Source organism: Dermacentor variabilis, chromosome 1 (genome assembly GCF_050947875.1).
Source record: "Dermacentor variabilis isolate Ectoservices chromosome 1, ASM5094787v1, whole genome shotgun sequence".
In the NCBI taxonomy this organism is placed as follows: Eukaryota; Metazoa; Arthropoda; class Arachnida; order Ixodida; family Ixodidae; genus Dermacentor; species Dermacentor variabilis.
Window position 1 is genome coordinate 84,307,650 of NC_134568.1, and position 18,624 is coordinate 84,326,273.

At 44.3% G+C, this 18,624-nt stretch overlaps 1 protein-coding gene across 3 annotated transcripts in view; it reads right to left on the reverse strand.

Moving 5' to 3' along the window:
- The window catches only part of LOC142580065 (nose resistant to fluoxetine protein 6-like), a 78,245-nt gene that overhangs the window by 1,876 nt on the left and 57,745 nt on the right, over positions 1–18,624 (reverse strand). For all 3 annotated transcript variants that reach the window (XM_075690845.1, XM_075690849.1, XM_075690838.1), the window contains 9 exons: positions 17,522–17,698; positions 13,132–13,225; positions 12,932–13,033; positions 11,303–11,468; positions 10,363–10,445; positions 7,173–7,295; positions 6,225–6,345; positions 3,643–3,829; positions 287–429 (listed from right to left, as the gene is read on the reverse strand). In XM_075690845.1, coding sequence (XP_075546960.1) covers positions 287–429; positions 3,643–3,829; positions 6,225–6,345; positions 7,173–7,295; positions 10,363–10,445; positions 11,303–11,468; positions 12,932–13,033; positions 13,132–13,225; positions 17,522–17,698 — 1,196 coding nt within the window. The remainder of the gene's footprint in view (positions 1–286; positions 430–3,642; positions 3,830–6,224; positions 6,346–7,172; positions 7,296–10,362; positions 10,446–11,302; positions 11,469–12,931; positions 13,034–13,131; positions 13,226–17,521; positions 17,699–18,624) is intronic.

The window sequence follows — 18,624 nt, forward strand, 5'->3', positions numbered from 1 at the left end:
TTCAAGTGAATATGGCTTGGAGTCTCACCGGCTACAATTTGTGAATGGCAGTATGGGCCATAGGTTAAATAGCTAAACTTAATTAGTAAATTTTTGTTTAGTCGATTACGCATTTCAATTTATCTTGCAAATAATGTCCTCTTCGACCAGACCAGCTCAAGGACTAGAATTGTACAATCTTCCACAGCCAACTCTTAAAAGTTGCTTAGAGTGTTCGCAGAAACACCCGGTCTGGTAATTTGCGTCATTGCGCCATTGTTGAGATCTTTTCTATTACATTCCTCACCTGGTAGAACTCATCGGTGTTAATGTATGTCCGGAGACGAATCATGCGAACGATGAAGATGAGAACGTGAACAAGGTAGATGCTGAACGTTAACCTGGACAGCGGGATGAAGAACTTCCACGAGAAGATCTTGTTCAGCCAGCCTGCGTTAAAGAGTGTGAATGAAGGCAGGAGCAAATGAAGGAGCAGCTAGAAAAGTAACGGAACATAAGGGCTTGAACAGGCATCTCGCAATGCTCCAAATCACAAGAAATATACTGCAAAATATGTATATACTCTTCGCCAGAAAGCAGTGGTAATGGCGCAGCTTGATCTCACGATGGTTCGCTATTGAACTGCCGCTTCACATTCATTTGCCTTCACTTTCACCGTCGTAGAGGCAGGGAATGAAATTCGAACAGTTTGTTTTTTGAAAGGCTGCCCTGAGGTATAGTACCAAAAGGGCGACACATGTCACATGAACAAGTTTGTTTTATGAATGAAGCATAATGCTGGTGTGACCACCAGCTCCAATATATCGTAGCCCTTCGTATGGTTGTAGCTGTAGGAGTCTCGTGTCACCACGTACCATGACTCCGAAACAAAACGCGAACATTACAGAGCTAACTTTACGTAAAAGAGGCCATTTCGCTTTCCGAATTCGTGTAACACTAATGTCGTTCCTTGACGGGCTTTGAAAATTGATGCCTCTGACTTAGAAGAAGACGACAACGGTTATGGTCGAGTTGGCTTATTTTATCAAAATTCTTCACAATGTTTTCATTGCACTTCCAAATTACAGTTATTTAGACCCACGCTCCACTGTTCAAATCTAGTCTTGCGTTAATTCTGACCATACGGAAAGCCGCCTGCTTCTTGGCCGATGCCCCATAGTGGGTATGCGCCAGTGTTTGGGAAACGAAACGAATTGGCGTCGCTGTGATCGGCAACGAAGTGTTGCGAATGGTAGTGCTCGTGCGAAGAACGTAGGGCCAGAGAATCGGTCACCTGGATAGTCGGGTCGCCCAAGACGACCTCACCGCCAAGCGGGAGGTCTTAGGGGGCAGGACGCCTGTGGGCACACCTTCAAGAAGCTAGCGCTGCAGCACCGCCGCGTCATGGGACTACTGTGCACCTGCCCACGCGGAGTGCCGATGGAACTGTGAGTACTATTCAGAGCTTAGCGTCGGCTAACGTCACGAAGGTCGCGGGCACTCATTGTGTGGTTGGTGTGCGTAACTTCGAAGACCATCGCGACAGAGGCATTAAGTTTTTTAGGCTAGAAAGCGTTATTATCTATAGCCCTGCTGTGGAAGGTTCACCATCAGACATCGCAATTTTAAATAACCAAGTGTAAAAGATGCTCTACCTTATTTGTTCGCGCTTAATACCAGCGTGATGGGGCATCTGAAATCGGTGACGGGTGCACATGTTAACTTCTTCCTTATCGGTCCTCTGGCGTTCATACTGCCGCATTTCGCCCGGACAAGTTCACCAGTTTGCATGGTTGGTTCGGGCAAGAACGAAAGCGTGGTCGTGATGCTTGCCAGTGGAAAATATTAATACAAAAACTTTATAATTTAATGTCGATTTAACTTTGTCAAACAGTTGCGCACTTGAATGTTCAATGGCGAAGCGGGAAAGACTTGCCCCGCACCGGTTAATCTGGGAAGGCATAAACGTTTCTATTCGAATTATTTTTCTTTTCGCGCATCGCCACTAATTCGAGCGGCGTTACGCCTATGCTATCACGATGAGTAGCCGGTCATGATAGGTGGATGATAACAAAGAATTCCCAAGGCTTTTTTTTTTCATAACTAATATTTGCCATCAGCCGGTCGGCTTTGCGAATGATATGTCCGTCATCATGATTGGCTGGCCTCCGCTATTCAAAACAGTTCTTGTTTAAGAACACTTTTGTGTATGTGGGCCATGGACTCCATATTCACAGCAAGCTCTCATGCTAGAATTATCCGTAAGAGCAAATTTCAACTAATCCCGGTGCTGGTCATACTAGGGATGGCGACCGGCCCATGGCAAATAGCACTTACGAATGAAAAGCTCTGTGAATTCGGCCCCTGATTTCTAAATTTGCAGATTTGAACGAAATTACAGTGCTCTAAGTGTAAAGCAATATCTACGGAAGCATTATACCTGGTGATTGTTTTTAGCTGCGCCAATTGTTAAAAAAATATTGCCCGTGGCATACAGCACAAGTCTGACCATCAAACTAAATTACTCAATGAGGCGGCCACTACTTCTACGTGAAATCAAAACGATTAATAGAATAATTAACATAATTACACTACTTACCTTTTTATTTCTTACATTACGGCACATTTATGATACTTATGGTACTCAACGGATTGTAACCGGCGAGTTCACAAGGCGTATCCACTTGGAATAAATTTCAGGACTACGCTAGCTTCGAGATATTAATTTTCAAATTGTCAGACGAAATGCATTGGCGTTCCAGTTACTTTTGTGCTTCAATGCATAAAACAGAGCTTCCCCAAATAAAGTAAGTGGTACAGGAGTGCAATCTTACCGCAATTACGTTTTACGGCGCATATCTCGAAACCTGTTCCATCTTCAGAATTCTTTCTAAGTCGACATGCCTTGCATACTCGCCAGCTACAATTCGCAGATTGAAATATGTGCCGTGATGTAATTAATTAAAAAGTTCATTAGCGTAACTATGTTACTTATCCAATTAAGCATTTTGAATTTTTGTAGTAGTATTGGCTGCCTCATTGAACAATGCATATCAAGGGTTAGAATAGGGCTATTTGCCACAGGAAGTTTTTAAAAATTTGGTGCAGTTAAAAAAAACAGCGTCTATGTGGGTTTAGTGAAATTAACGTGATTATTGTCATCATCTAATATTATTTGGCCTATATCCAAGGCCACTTCTTTCATATGGGCGTGTTGCGCTCTTTTAAGGTGCTCCATAGATATAATCCTTGACGCTTTAAATACAGGGAAGTAATGTCTAGTGGAATGCAGTATAACGTGTAGTTCAGTATATGCCTGTGTAATTAGTATCCAGGGTGACAACCAGTATTTAGCGTTATTCTTAGGACAAGTCCTGATTATTTAGCCGCAGGTGCGTGGCTTTCATTTAGGATATATTAATTCATCCAACGCAATACACATATACGAACAATAATTTGTACCTTTTTCGTTTCGCTCCTTTTTGAAAGTGTAACGTGCCTAATGGCCTGAAGAGAGCGAGTCGAGGCAGATAACTTCCCCTAGTAACGCTCTGTTAAAAATATTCCGAAAGTATATCGGTCTTCAATGAAGATTTTCGCGAAGGTACTTCACAGACTGCGCCTTTGTGGACAGCTAGAGGACCCTGCCCTTGTGCCGCTTACCGCCTCTTCCTGTTGCGCACGCGTACGTTGGCCAGCAGAAGGCGAGAGCCCAGGCTATTCGGTGGAAGCCGGCGTAGATGTAGTTGCTCACGTCGCCGGGAAGCGTGCCTTGGTTCCAGGGCAGGGTGACGAACATCACCAGGCAGGCGAGAAGCAAGGACACACACCACAGGAGAGCCTGCAGCAACTGATCGCCCGCACGTGCGTTGGACGAACGAGGAGCAACGTTAAAGGAAACGGTAAGAATGAAATAGATTAATGATTAGCTTACGGGCAATGGCTTCGGCTGCACGGCTCATTGTCTCACTCTTTTCAAGATACCGAGCACGCATGCTTCACTACCGAGTGAGTTCAATTTGTGTACCCCAGCGTAACAGAGCAACGCTGAATACACAGTTTTAGCGGATCAATTACGGTGCGCTCCGTTCAGACAGGCATATCCTAACAAAGTGCACACAGCCGCTCTGTGGAAGCGATACGGCACGTGCACACAACGTTCATGCCGCCAGCCTGACGTAGAACGCTGCTTTCGCTCTGCTACAGAGCCGACTGAGTGATTGAGCGTGACTCCAATTGACCCCGTTGTCGTTGTGGAGCCAAGATGATTGCACGTGCGTGTTTTCCAAATCCGTAATAAGCCTGGTACTCTGCTGCCACCTGGGCGCGGGAAATGTGAGCGAAGCGAAGCGTAAGCGACGCTCTCCTAAAACTGCCCAATATTTTATCTCAACCACGAGTCTGGAGCCCACAAAACCAGAGCCGCACGAGTCCAGGGCCCACGAATCCTGAGCGTGAACTCAACCAATGAGTAGCGGGCAAAGCTGAAGTGCACATATTCACGGGCAGGCGCGCACGAAGCTCGCAGACCTCCCAGCATTTTCGAAATCGCGATTGCGCATCACTTGAGAACCATTTCATATTAATTACCAGGGCTCCCCTTCTGGATCCGCCAGCGGTCACCGTAACGGTTTATGCTATAGTACAAACCGTCACTGTTAAATCTAAATTAAATTGTGCTGTTTTACGAGTCAAAGGCGCGATGTGATTATGAGTGGCAGTAGTTGAGCGCTTAGTAAAGACGAGGACAGAAAGTAGACACACGGACAGAGGGGCGCTTACTGACAACAATGAAGTTTAATTCCATGACAGAGCCGAACAAGAGTGCCTTCGAATACACGTCACCCACTACGTGAACCCCGTTGGCACCGAGGAGCAAGAGGACAAGATAGAGCGTACGAACAAGAAGAATGAAAATTTAGTAGCGCATTCGCAAAAATTTCTGTTTTTTGTCGGACAACGCTAAGGAAGTGTTGATGATACAGGAAGCACCGTGATAGTCAATCTGCTCGCTCTCAATTATTAAACGGGTGATTTCACACTTGCTGCTTCCTACTATTTCCGTGTTATCGAAGAGGGACACACACACACAAACGCCGTGAGATGGTTTTCTAGCTCTTCATTGCCATGCTTGTGTGTGCGCGTCCCTCTTCGATCATACGGAAATACTAGGAAGCAGCAAGTCTGAAATCACCCGTTTAATAATTGAGAGTGAGCAGCTTGACTGTCACGGTGGTACCTGTATCAGCAAGACTTTCTTAGCGTTGTCCGAAAAAAAAAAATTGCAATTTTTGCGCATGCGCGACTAAATTTTCATTCTTGTTCGCACGCTTTATCTTGTCCGCTTGCTCCGCGGTGGCAACGGATTTCCCATGGTGGGTGACGTGTATTCCAAGGCACTCTTGTTCGGCTCTGTCAAGGAATTAAACTTCATTGTTCTGGGTAGCGCCCTGTGTCTCCATTTTTGTCCTCGTGTTTACTAAAGGCTCACTCAAACTAGGCCGACCCGACACCGATTTCGGTCTGCCGACTTCTGCCGACAGTCGGCAGACCGAAATCGGTGTCGTGTTGGACTCGTGTGAGTTAACCTTAAGCACTCAACTACAGCCATTCAAGATGAACCAACAAGCCCATTTCGCCACAGCCGATTATGAGGCACGCCGTAGTGGGGCACTCCAGATTAATTATGACCCCTAATAGGCACCCAGTGCGCGATACACGGGCGTTTTTGCATTTCGCCTTCATCGAAATGCGGCCGCCGTGGTTTGGGATCCGGTCCCGCGACTTCACGCCTGTAGCAGCGCAACGCCAAAGCCACCAAGATACCATGGCGGGTAAACCGTTAGTGATTTGCGGTCTCGCTAACATTAAGTCAACGTAAGCTTACTAGGAATAGAGTTTTTTAATCAATTTGGATGGACTATTGGGTGGACTATTGGGCTGTAAAAGTGCTGATGGTCATTTTTCATTGAAGCAGCACAGCACAGCTGGCTAACTAGTACCACCATTATATGGCGCATCGGTATCACAACGCAAAGTACCCGGCACAGTTTTAATGTATTCGCTAGGCAAATAATTTGGCGATACGAGCATCCGGATATTATAACATCATGTCTCAACGATAACGCGGAAGCGATTCCGAATGTGCTTTTTTTTTTCTTTCAATCCAGCAAGCTTACTACATTCACCAGTATTGTGCGGAAAATACTCTTAAGTCGATTATAAGGACGAGCTCACTGACGTACCAAGTGGATGTGCTTATTCTTATGTTGACTCGCTGCGTAGCCGCAGAGAATGCCCACGATGTAAGTGGCCACGTGGGTGAACGGTCGGATGTACACGTACAGAAGTGTCCTCTGCATTTTCCTGAGGAGTGAAATACCAGGTTTTGTGTATTGCTGGGTGGCATGACGTAGGTATGTTTAAGAGATCGATAAACACAGAGAGCATTAAGTAATAACACGCAGCACTTCCACAAAGGAAGCTAAGTAAGGCTTGGCAGAAATAAAGAAATTAAAGTGCGGCGCAATGAAGTTTTTATTATTCCGAGTCCATAGCAGCTATATAGACATTCACCGTCTCTTTGGTGCTAAATACGCAGCCCAGTAACTCACGAGGCCTCGCCGGAAAATTTCGTTATACACCAGTAGTTGCGCAGCGCCATACAGGTAGCATTTTACCGCAAGAATTCCTAAAAATGGTTCAGTATAGCAACCGAGATAGAAGCGAACTAAATGTCGGGAGGCCATGGTGACAGGAGGCGTGCTGCCTCCCCCCCCCCCTCCCCCTGCTGCGGAGGCTTTCTTCCGTTGCCGCGAGTAGCATTTCTCTCCTGCCTTCTCCAACCTCAATTTCTCCCCCGCGGTTCCCACCTTCTTTCGTTTGTCTCCCACGTTTTCCTGCTGCGCGGCGCATTCATTCCCAAGGGTGGTTTAGAACTATCTGCCTTTCGCGGGAATGCTCAAGCTGTTCGTGCTATTTCTACGCTGCAGGTAGCATACGTGCCAGGTAATAGGCCTTATTTATTTTGTAGTCTACTTTTATACCATTTTAAAGGAGACACGTAGACAGCTATTCTTTAACGATTCCTTGTTCTGGTCTGCTGCCTCTATTTCCATTCTCAGCTTTCGACTGTTTAACAACTCGTACATCAAAGCATTTTGAACCGAATCTGAGCATTTTATTTCACTTACCTCATATCATTTGATCCACCGGTTAAACTATAGAAAAGGTTCCAGGAATGTGTTTGGAAACATGTCAGGATGCAGAAGGCCACAGCCACGGTTCCGCCGATCACGTAGGATGTCTTCGGGTATCTAATTTATACAGAAGAGACGAGATGTGTAATCGATTGTAGAGTAAGGGGCAATATGTAATTGCAGCGGAAGCGTGACTCATCGACAAGGCGTCGTTGTGTCTGTCAGTAGGTCGCCGGGTTTGACCACGGTCAGTTTATCCCCATAGCTGGTCTCAGGTAATTCACCGCCAATATGAATTATCTTTGCGCGTTGTTGGCTTTTAGTTCATAGCGCAGAAGCACGTACGTAGGCTTCGTCTTACAATTGGAGTAGCATTTGATTACTGGGGAAGACTTAAGATCCTTTCTCATGAATTAAACAAGAGCAGAGAGTTTGCCATAATAGGTCTACGACATTAGGTGCCATCAAATAGTTGGTCCCAAAGAAAGAACGGCGCAAATCAATTCACTTGAAAACCTACTAATCACAGGTGCTCGCATGATCGAGATCCATGCCTTGCTGATGCAGCTTCACCTCGTCGCCATGCGTAGCTGTAAAACGCTGTGTTGAAGGCTGCTTCCGATTTCTCCGAATACGGATTGCAATTGCATGAGCTAACATACAACGTAGACGACACCTCCCTTAACTATCGCACGATATTTATTGTTTTATGTTCGCCTTCTTAAGCTCTATAATTCAATGCGGCGTTAACTTGTTCGTATCTTCGGACTTTAAAAATTACTGGTAGTATTTGCAATTTTACCAGGAATTTATACTGACACTTCTATCAGCGCTAAATAGCGGCTGGTGTTACTCAGGCCTAAGATTTTGTTGCGAATGCTGATATATGCTTTTGAAGTAGGCAATAATATCGACAATTAGATTATTTTTTTACCAAGGATTAGCAGAAATATTTATAAACGCAAAAAAAAAGAAAGGATGGCAATGTGATGCGCTTTACTAATGAAATTAGATGCGAAAATATGAACGAGTCTAGCAAAACAGTTCTTACTACAAGTACTTAAGGTATAGTGACTTTTTATTCATACTGGTCGTATTTATTTCAGTCCTGAAGTACTCTTTTTTGCCAGCTGCCAAAGGAAGTGCGTTCGGTAGATTAACAAAATAGTTTCGTTACACCGAAAGTTCTGGTGGCCGAATGTAATGCGGTCGATGCTCATGCTCAACTTGACCGGGACGCAGTGCTCCTTGGTCACTTTGTTCATACACAGGCTCAATATGTTCTTATGCAGTGCTCGCTGACAGATTGCCGCTAGCAGCGATAATGTGTCTAACAAGACTAACAGATTACCGCTAGATTGCCGCTAGCAGCGGTAATTTGTTGTCTTGGCCACTTGTTTGTCTTACCCAGTTTGTCTTGGCTCATGAGCATGAACACAAATAATTATGCACTGCACACCGTGACATTAAAGTGCAGACACGTAGCTGAAACTTTGCTGGGGCTTTTTAGGGTGCTGTGTGCGTAATAATTATACATGGCGTCTAGACTATCGAAGCAGTTCATTGTTCTACTGCGAGCATGTAGAATTAAGTTAGTTGGTGCTAGGCATGCTGCGAACTACGTCATTACGCAACACAGCCGTCGCAACCAATCGACCTAGATACAATTTCCCAAACACCTTGAAATTCAACCTCAGGTACGCCTGCTATACAATCATTCACGATGTGTATAAGCTGCATACGATGTCGCAGTCTGCCTGCTGCTTATTGACCCTCTTCGCGGCGATCCCGTAGGCGCTGCCATGTTTGACCATATGGTCACACGTCCATTGCTTGCCTCAGCTGCCTCCGTTGCTTCCATATTTACAGAGGGTGTGTATGATGCCTGCGCGGCGTAGCAAACCTCTGTTTCGGGAGATACCGGAGACTGTGACTGCGTGGACGACACGAAGCTTTGGCCACAGCTTCTGAGAACATGCAAAAGTGCTTTGGAAGCTGATTAAGCTGTGTCCAAACGGTGCGAGCAGCGCATATACTGCTTGTTCTAAAAGGAAGGCTAAATATGTATTCCAAGCTATCCAAACTTTCCGCTCACGACTTGAACCAGGATCAGTGTGTTTTGCTCTTCGTTCTTTAGTTGGCAAATATTTTGAGGGAGCGGCTTGTCACATGTCTGACTCAGTAAATTTCCTCGGTGCGGTCGCTATCTGATTATCTTCTGCTTAATCGCTCGCGAGTGTGCTCAGTTCCGATAGATTTGTTCTTGCTGCGCGCTAGACTTGAAACGTAGCTGTTTTGTACGTTGCAATACCTTGTAGAAAAGATGCATTATTGCTACTAACGCACTTACTCTTGTGTACCGTCATGAAACACTCAGCTTCGACCATTCGTGCGCCATCGCTGTAGTCCATTGTGCGCATATGGTGTGCATATATTCAAGTTTGCGCCCCTTCACTCATTGACACGTTGTCGATATAGAGTGGGCGTAAGTTTTCGTGCCAGTTGGGGTATATGTACGTTGATACTGTGCGCGAAACTTACGATGAAAGGACGTGGCGCTCCTCCCTTTGTCATTGTTTAACGAGCGGCACTCACTCTTGCCGACATTCGGACAGAAGCAAGGTGGAAGTGGTGATGGTTTCGTATTCGTGCGCTGTCGCTGAGGCGACGTGCGGCGCGCCGCGAAAAGCGCCATCTAGTTTCTCTAGAAAAAACTGCTCCGCGAAAAGGGTCAATAAGATATCGCTTCATCCTGCTTTGACCTCACGTCAGACAACCTGCTTAGAAGCTGGTCTTATAGTCTTTTACAGGATAGATTTCAGTTTTATACTGCGCACGCCAATTTTACTACCACAATATTATTTTACCTTTACCACCACGCCAACACTATACAATATTTGAGCTTTGCCTCAGTGTGTTTGTTCACTGTGACGCATTCGATTGCGGTTCCATAAGTGTGCCATTGCTTCTGTAGAACTACGACGTCGAGGAAAAGGGGAAACGCGCTTTATATGAACGGGTTGTGGGAGTGGCGGAGTACGTTGTATTGCTTGCGATGGCTTTTCGACGTGTGGTTCAAAATATATCAGGTCTTCTTCCGAAGCATATTACGCTACTGGTTATTTCAGAGGTTTTGCTTCAGTTGTCTTTCTTTTACTTGCTCGCTTTATTTTTCTTCACTTACTTGAGGAGCAGGAGAGTCAGCGGGAAAGCAATGAACATGAATATCTGCAGGTCTGTGCTGACATACCACAGATGTTGGAAGCACTGGAAATGACAGAGAAACGTTTCGGAAGAATAAAGTGGCGTTAGCTCGTAATACGAGAGAAAGGCGCTCGAAAAATGAGTCAATTTGCTTTATATTTCCTGCTTCAGCGACATGAAAAATTAAGTGTGATTCGCAAAGAGTACCTGCCATTACGCGTACTGCGCGAAATGGATCTGATAGAGAAAGGGGATAACGATGGGGGACACAGATCGCTGCTGTCGCAAATGAAATCAATAAATTAAAACTGTTGCCACAAGCAGAATGAACCGGTTAAGAACTTGCTGCTTGGTTCAGTGCACTGTTGATAAAGAAGCTCCGATTTCTGATGTATGGTCCACTTTGTCTTGTTTCCATGGCTGTGCCATGGAACTCAGAACATTAGGCACAAGATGCTCGGCGAGGTCGACCGAAACCATACACAATTTTTTTCATTGCGAATACGTTATCTCAATAATAATAACGCGATGTTAATTTACCCCAATATACAGAAAAAAATGAATATTGCGGTTTTCCGTGCCAAAAGCACGATATGATTAGGAGGAACGCCATAGTGGGGGACTGTATTAATTTTGACCACTTGGGGTTCTTAATAACGTGCATCGCCATTCACGGTACACCCCAATGTATTTACTAGATAGCTGGAAAAGGATACACTTGAGGAGCGAATTCGAACAAATATGTGTAGATCAATGTGACATGCACGAATTTATCCACACAACAATTTCATCGACCTCTCACACACACTTCAACCCTTCACGCCTCCATTTCGCTACCAGAACAGACCGAACGTGCAGTTTTTTTTATTTTATCGTGACAACAAGCAACACAAGGAAGCGGTTATCAGACCACTGCATACCAGTTGGCCCTCCTCGACAAAGTTCTGTGCTTGTACAATCAACCTCCACCAGTTGTGGTAGCAGCTTCTGATGTGCTGGTTGTAGGCGTCCTCGTCTGCGGGGCCCGATCCCATGAGAGGTAGCAGCAGTCCTACGACCAGCACCACCAGCGTTGGGATGGTTAGCCTGCGCCGCGGTTCTTTTGATGAGCTTCTACAGTATTGTTTAGCATAAAAAAACAATAACTGGGCTCAATGGTCTATGTTTTCATATTTGTATTTACCTTTCAACGCAATATATATCCAGCAGGTCTATTTGTAGCGCCGGCGCTCGCTACGGCCCTTTCAAGGGACTGACAACTCACCGAAGCGTGTCATAACATTACGGTGGAAATGGAAAAAAAAAGTGCGCTCTCTGATGATAGAAGAGAACAGAGTATTAGCGGTTTAAAGATGAATTACGATTTCAAGTCCAGAGGAAGCCGCATGAAACGCATGTCGCCACACTCTAGTGTATTAGACTTGGACACTAACATTGAAGCCGTCCACGTGATCGAAAATTGGACTACGTAAGTGAGCTATCAGTAAGCGCACCCCTCGAAGAAAATGTTCGTTATTTTTTATCTGCATTTGCGCTCTTTTCGATGCCTATTACGATTTAAAGAAAGTTCCAAGTTTATAAGCGGCGCCGACCTTCGGCGCAACTAGTGAAACGACAGAGCAGTGGCGTCTCTCATGACATAGCGGCGTTTTTAAATACTAACTTGTGTGTTCGTGCGAGCTCACGAGTCCCCAGTGTTCTGTGATCTGGGTGTAAGATATAAAATGCCGTCGACTCGTCGGACCCTAAAGGGGTGCCGGCAAGATAGGCACTCCCCTGTCCATAGTGACTGTTCAATTGAAAAGAATGTCGACCGCATCGTTTGATGCCTCCCGCATCGATGGCCAACGCCACACTCTTTGGATGGTGACGAGCTTACTGGGCGACCAGCCACTTGCGGAAGTGAAAACCCTTGTAGCATGACATCGCCTTTCATTAGCCCGGAAAGCTGCTCTAAGGCTACCGAGATGCTGATATCAACATGATAAAATCATCGCCTATGGGTTTTCTGCGATGCACATCGCAGAAAGCCCAGAGTGAATTATTGATTTCACAATGTGCTTTCGCGGCAGTATTGTTCATAAGAAAAATTTCCAACCAATGCAGATAATGGATATATCATCAGCGAAGAACGCCGACCAATGACACTGAGCGCTTACGAACAACAAGCCTTGTGGATTCGGCCCCCGGTCCCTTAGTTCCGAGTTTTGGTCTCTCACTGCTCATCCGTACGGCAGCCATGTCGACGTAGGTGTATGCTTCGTTCATCACGTTGTCGTTCACCTTCGTATTTAGGTCGAGTCATTTGTTTCGGGGTCGTTTTTTAGCATCAACTTAATTCTCTGTCCGGTTTGCTACTGTTTTGGCTACAACGGGGCTATAGCGAGTACTAATAGCGGCCCCAGTTTGACGCCACTAGAATAGCTCATAAAAAAACAGGTGTTAAACACAGGAACGTTGTCGGCACGATAAAATTTGTTTCTTTCAGAAATGAATCACATTTTCATGCCCTAATCTTCAAACGCCCCCTATAAAGCAAGATACTTTACCTGATGTAACGGCGAACTCCTCGGCTTATGTAAACCATCAGCAAGTTATTCTTGAGGACAGTTGACCGAGACTGTGTTACCAGGTACGAAAGTAGAAAACCGCTAGAAAAGAAAGTCATGTAGGTAAGCAGAGGGTAGCTGCTGCCTAGTGGTTTTAAACACCCCCTTTAGTATACACACACAACGTCGCTGTTCCTTACCTAATGAAGAAAAACGTAGTGACGCTCAGGAGAGCATTGATGATGAACTCAAACGTGACGTTCCATGTCATGTACTCCATGGTGTAAACAGAATCTGAAAATAGCGCACACGAAGCTCAAAATGAATTGCGCATAGTTCTCCGCACTCTACATGCCGTGAGTACTGCGGTAAACGAACTCAAAGAATGCAAGGTACTGTATGTAATATACATATATGTGGTGGCGCAGAATAGGCCAAGTCGCTATTGCGCCAATAAACCACGTTTAAGTAAATGTATGCATATGTGAAGGGAAAAAAATTGTGAGCTGCCTGAATGTAGCCGAAGCTGCAAGTACTTCTTTGTCGCTTAGTGCTACAGTCGGCTGGATGACAACTATTCCCTTTCATGAACTTTCCTCCAACTTTCGGGTTTCCGCAGAAGTGATCTGCTATGTGCAGGGTGATCATATTTAATTTTCCCGGAATTCAAATAAATCGCCTGTGGAAGATAGAATAATAGCATAATTTTTGTCCATGAGCTGGATTATTCGAAGATGTGGACATTACTAGCGCGAGAAATCGAGAAACATATTCGACTAACTAATAAAAATCACTAATTGACATCTTAATTACTCTAAAGTATATATTGCGAATTAGCCGGTGAGGTTACAAGACATATCCACTTGAAAGGAATCTTCAGGAAAGCACCAGTTTGGAGGCAGTATTTCCTAAAGCGTGGGACGAAATACATGAGCATTCTAGTTACTTTTGTGCCTCAGTGCATGGAAGACCGTTTTGTTAAAGTAAGTGAAGAACAGTGCATTTTTACGGCGAGTTTGATAGCGCATATCTCCAAACTGCTGTCATTATGAATATTTATTCCAAGTGGACACACCTTGCTAAATCAACGTCTACAATTCGTAAGTTACAATATATGAATTAAAGTAATTCATTAGAAAGTTATTTAGTTGAATATTTCGATTTCTTGTTCAAGTAGTGTCCGCCTCTGAATAATCTAGCTCAAGGACTAGAATTATGTAATCTGCAACAGGCAAGTTTCAAAAATTCCGGGAAAATTGAAAATGATCATCCCCTATAATGTATGGGAAACTCGCGACACTAAAATTAAAATGTAAGTGATGACACCACAGTGTGAGACAAAATCATTAGAAGAATCAAATCTTATACTGCGCTGCAAAACATTACAGCGTCTTAATACAACTCATTTTTCGGAAATCGGTAAACCATTGCGTTGAAACCGTCAGTGGTGCTTCACGAGCGCTTCGTTATACGCGATATTTTGATAAAGAAGGGAAGTACTTTAAGTAATTGGTAAGAGTTAGCCTGTGTAATCCGATACCACCGAATCACTTTAGACAATGGCAGCACCAGCGGATGTGTGGTACTGTCAACGTGACATGATCTTTGCTCAGGGTGAATGACTATGTAGATAGCGTCTGACAAAGACATACGAGGGCTTATGCTAAGGTACGATTCGTGTCCCTTTCGGTGTCGTGGCTCTTATGTGATAGAGCTAACAAGGCTGTGCTCACTACTAGTGTGGCGCACTTTTTTTGCGGACATCATCCTCATCATCATCATCGGCATGGTCATCCTATTTTTAGGTCCATTGCAGAACGATTGCCTCTTCTCCCAGTGATCTCGAGTTATCATTGTCTTGCGCTAGCTGATTCCAACCCGCGTCTGCGAAATTCCTAATTTCATCACCCCACCTGATTTTCTGCCATCCTCGACTGCGCTTCCCTTTCCTTGGTACCAATTCTGTAACTCTGATGGTCCACCGGTTATCTGCCTTACGCATTACATGGCCTGCCCGGCTCCATTCCCCCCCCCCCCCCTGTTGATGTCATCTAGAATATGGGCTGTCCTCGTTTGCTCTCTGATCCACACCACTCTCTTCCTATCTTTTAACGTTAAGCCTACTATTTTTCGTTCTATCGCTCTTTGTGCGGTCCTTAACTTGTTCTCGAGTTTCTTTGTTAAGCTCCAAGTTCATGCCCCATACGTTAGCACCTGTAGAATGCAATGATTGTACACTTTTCTTTTCAACGATAGTGGTAAGCTTCCAATTATGATTTGGTAATATCTACCGTATGCGCTACAACCTATTTTTATTCTTCTTTAAGTTTCCTTCTCATGATCAGTGAGTAATTGACCCATATAAACGCACTCCTGCACAGACCCTAGAGGCTGACTGGCGATCATGAATTCTTGTTCGCTCGAATGGTCATTGAACATAAGTTTCGTCTTCTGCGTATTAATCTTCAACCCCTCCCCCCCCCCGTCTTACACTGTATCGGTTAAAGGACTCAATTATTTGTTGCAATTCATACCCATTGTTGCTTAACAGGACAATGTCATCTGCAAAGTGAAGGTTGTTGAGATATTCGCGGTTGATCCTCACTCCTAAGCCTTCCCAGTCTAATTGCCTGAATACTTATTCTAAGCATGCAGTGAATAATGTTGGAGAGGCTGTGTCTCCTTTCCTGACCCCTTTCTTGATACGCAATTTTCTACTTTCCTTGTGGAGGAACAAGGTAGCTGTGGAATCTTTGTAGATATTTCCCAAGATATTCATGTATGCCTCTTGCACTCCTTGATTACGCAGTACCTCCGTGACTGCTGATATTCCTACTGAATCAAATGCATTTTCATAATCTATGAAAGCCATACAGAGAGGTTGGTTGTACTTCGTAGCTTTCTCAATTACCTGATTGATGACATGGGAGTGATTCATTGTAGAATATCGCTTCCTGAAGCGATTCTCTTGTTTTGTATGATTGAAGTGTTGCCGTGATACTATTGGAATTTATCTTGGTGAATATTTTATAGAATATTGAAAGCAAGCTATTGGACCTATAATTGTTCACTTCTTTAACGTATATTGCGGATTTAACGTACTTAAGGGACTTTGTGGATGTATTTTATTCTTTATCTGCATCTAACTGAAGGTATCGGCCATCTTTTCGGCTGCTCCGGGTCACGCAGTCTTTATTTTCCACTTAAATATTTGCGCGCGAAGTTAGGCAGCGCTAAGCCTGAATACGAACAAACCAATGTGATCTGTCAGTAATGATTACGATACTTACGATGATCCTTACCGAAGTAGGGCGGATACAATGTTATCGAGGAGGTCTTATCTTTATCCTTATCTGTTCCCAGCCATATACATGTGATAATTAAACTAACTTTGATGAAGCAATCGTGGCCTGTCATCGTGACCTTCATAGTGCTGGTTTATTTATTTAAGTAAAATAATATAAGCGCCTGGCCGATATATCGGCCTTTAACTTTGGGTCCCTTATTTATAAACGGCCTAGTAAATAACAAAACAAAACAAAAAGCAATAAAAGAAAACAAGCGGGGGCTTAGTCTCTGGGTTTCGTTACTAGGTAGAGCACCTTTGAAGAGCAACTGATGAAAATGCAGTATAAAACTCAAGTACTGCTATTGCGCGTCAAGGCTGCATGACGATAGAATTCGAATAAAGTAACTTTGAATAAGAAGGCTTTCTGTATGTTCAAAACGCATTGTGGAACGCATTTGTGTCCATGTCAGATTTTATATATAAACGAAAGCGAGCACACGGTTTGAGCTACAACTTTTCGAAGCTAGGGTACACGCCGTTTATATGAGAAATTAATCGCCTGAAGCACTTCACGAGAACCCGTGTGAATTTAGCTGGCACGCGAGTTGGTCTGTTTGTCATTTATTAGATCTTGAGGTTAACGTGACTTGACAGTGCCTAACAAAATGAGTAAATCGCTCGTTCATGTATGATCGACGTCTGGAAAGGCACGGCGCTGGCATTGCCCAACTTGGTTCATTGAGTGCCTCCACAATTAAGGTAGACTTTGAAAAGTACACTACAGTGAGGAGGCACATGCTGGGGAACTAGCACATGGCAACTTGTATGAACTGTAGAGATGGACAAAGGTGGAGTCCCCGGTGGGTTTACAACGTTCCAACCGAGGCACTCGTGCTCATTGAGTAGGCTTCTTCGGACCAATACAAGTACCACTTGCAAGAGTTTAGCACCAAGCTGAGACCGCACCACTTCTTATCTCTATGTTTGCCAATAGAAGCTTGTAAGATTGTATGCTTGCATCGAGTTTCTCAAGTAAACACGTGCCATTAATTTCAGCAATTAGCAGTTTAGAACACTTCAACATGGCATTTTACCTACCTATTGAATTTTGATTTTCAGTAAAACATACGTCTAGAGAACGTTAGGTGGAAAAGAAGAGATCCGATATGTTAAACTCACAGCCGTAAACAGAGCTTCGTTTCAAAATGGACTGCCTGACCCCGACATTTTCGTGTATCAGCGCGTAAGCCTATATAGACTGATTACCGTTCTCTTTTGTATGATCGTAAGAATTCACTCACGGAAGAATCCAGTCGGTACAAGTATGTAGGTGTGGCCCAATACAACCCAGAATGCCATAATGACCTTCAGGCCAGCCATGAACTTGAGCGGTTTGCGCTCTGGCTTTACATCCATCCGTAGCAGATACCACGTGTTCGTGATAGCTGAGAAGGACAAGATGAGTCTCAGAGGCCCGCCTGTTAGAAACGGGAAGAAAACGTAACAGGCACCGCGAAAATGAAGGTTATCAAGCAACAATCGGCTTTCGGCAGCTTCCTCTTGTCAAGTTACGTCAAGTTATTTACGAGGGCTGCAAACATCCCATTCTTGGACTGTAGCGCGAAGCGACACACACAGAGACTAGAAACAGACAGCACGAGCGCTCGCGCTCGTCCTGTCTGCGTCTAGTCTCTGTGCGCGCCACTTCGCGCTACAATCCAAGCATATGTTACCGTACCAACTCGCCCAACTTTCTACCCTTCTACAAACATCAGCATCCACATCGACTAAACTGTAGCTGATTCGAATATTTTTTAGTGTAGAATTGATGAAGTTGGGTTGCGTATATTGAGCTGGTTGCCCATCAGACGTGGATGTTCTGTTTTAACTTACTGATAACATTAAGAAAACAGTAGTCTATGCGAGTCTACGATTACATGGTAATTTACATTGATTTGAGTGGGGCTTTAAACTGGCGCACTTTCATAACCAGTGGAAACATTGCTAACGCTACACACGAACTTTTAGAACTCACAGCATCGGCTAAATATCAGAGCTATGTACCGGTCCGCAATCCCTCGATTCTTTCATTCCGTAGTCTAATTTATATTCACTGTACATATGTATACCCCCGCGTATCTTGTGCATTGTGGCAAACCGTGGAAATAGATGCTGTTCTCTTGTTTCAGGAGAATCACGTCACGCCAGAGACGAAACAGAATTTCAGGTCACATTTTACTGGAATCTTTGCTCCAGCTCTTCGATAACATATTTTCTAGACTTTTGTCGCCTAATAAGCAACAAACAACACCTATGGTGCTACCCGCGTAAGTCAAAAAATAATATATGTCTCACTTTCTGCTTTGAATTATGCTGATCATTATGAAAACATTTGAATAAATTG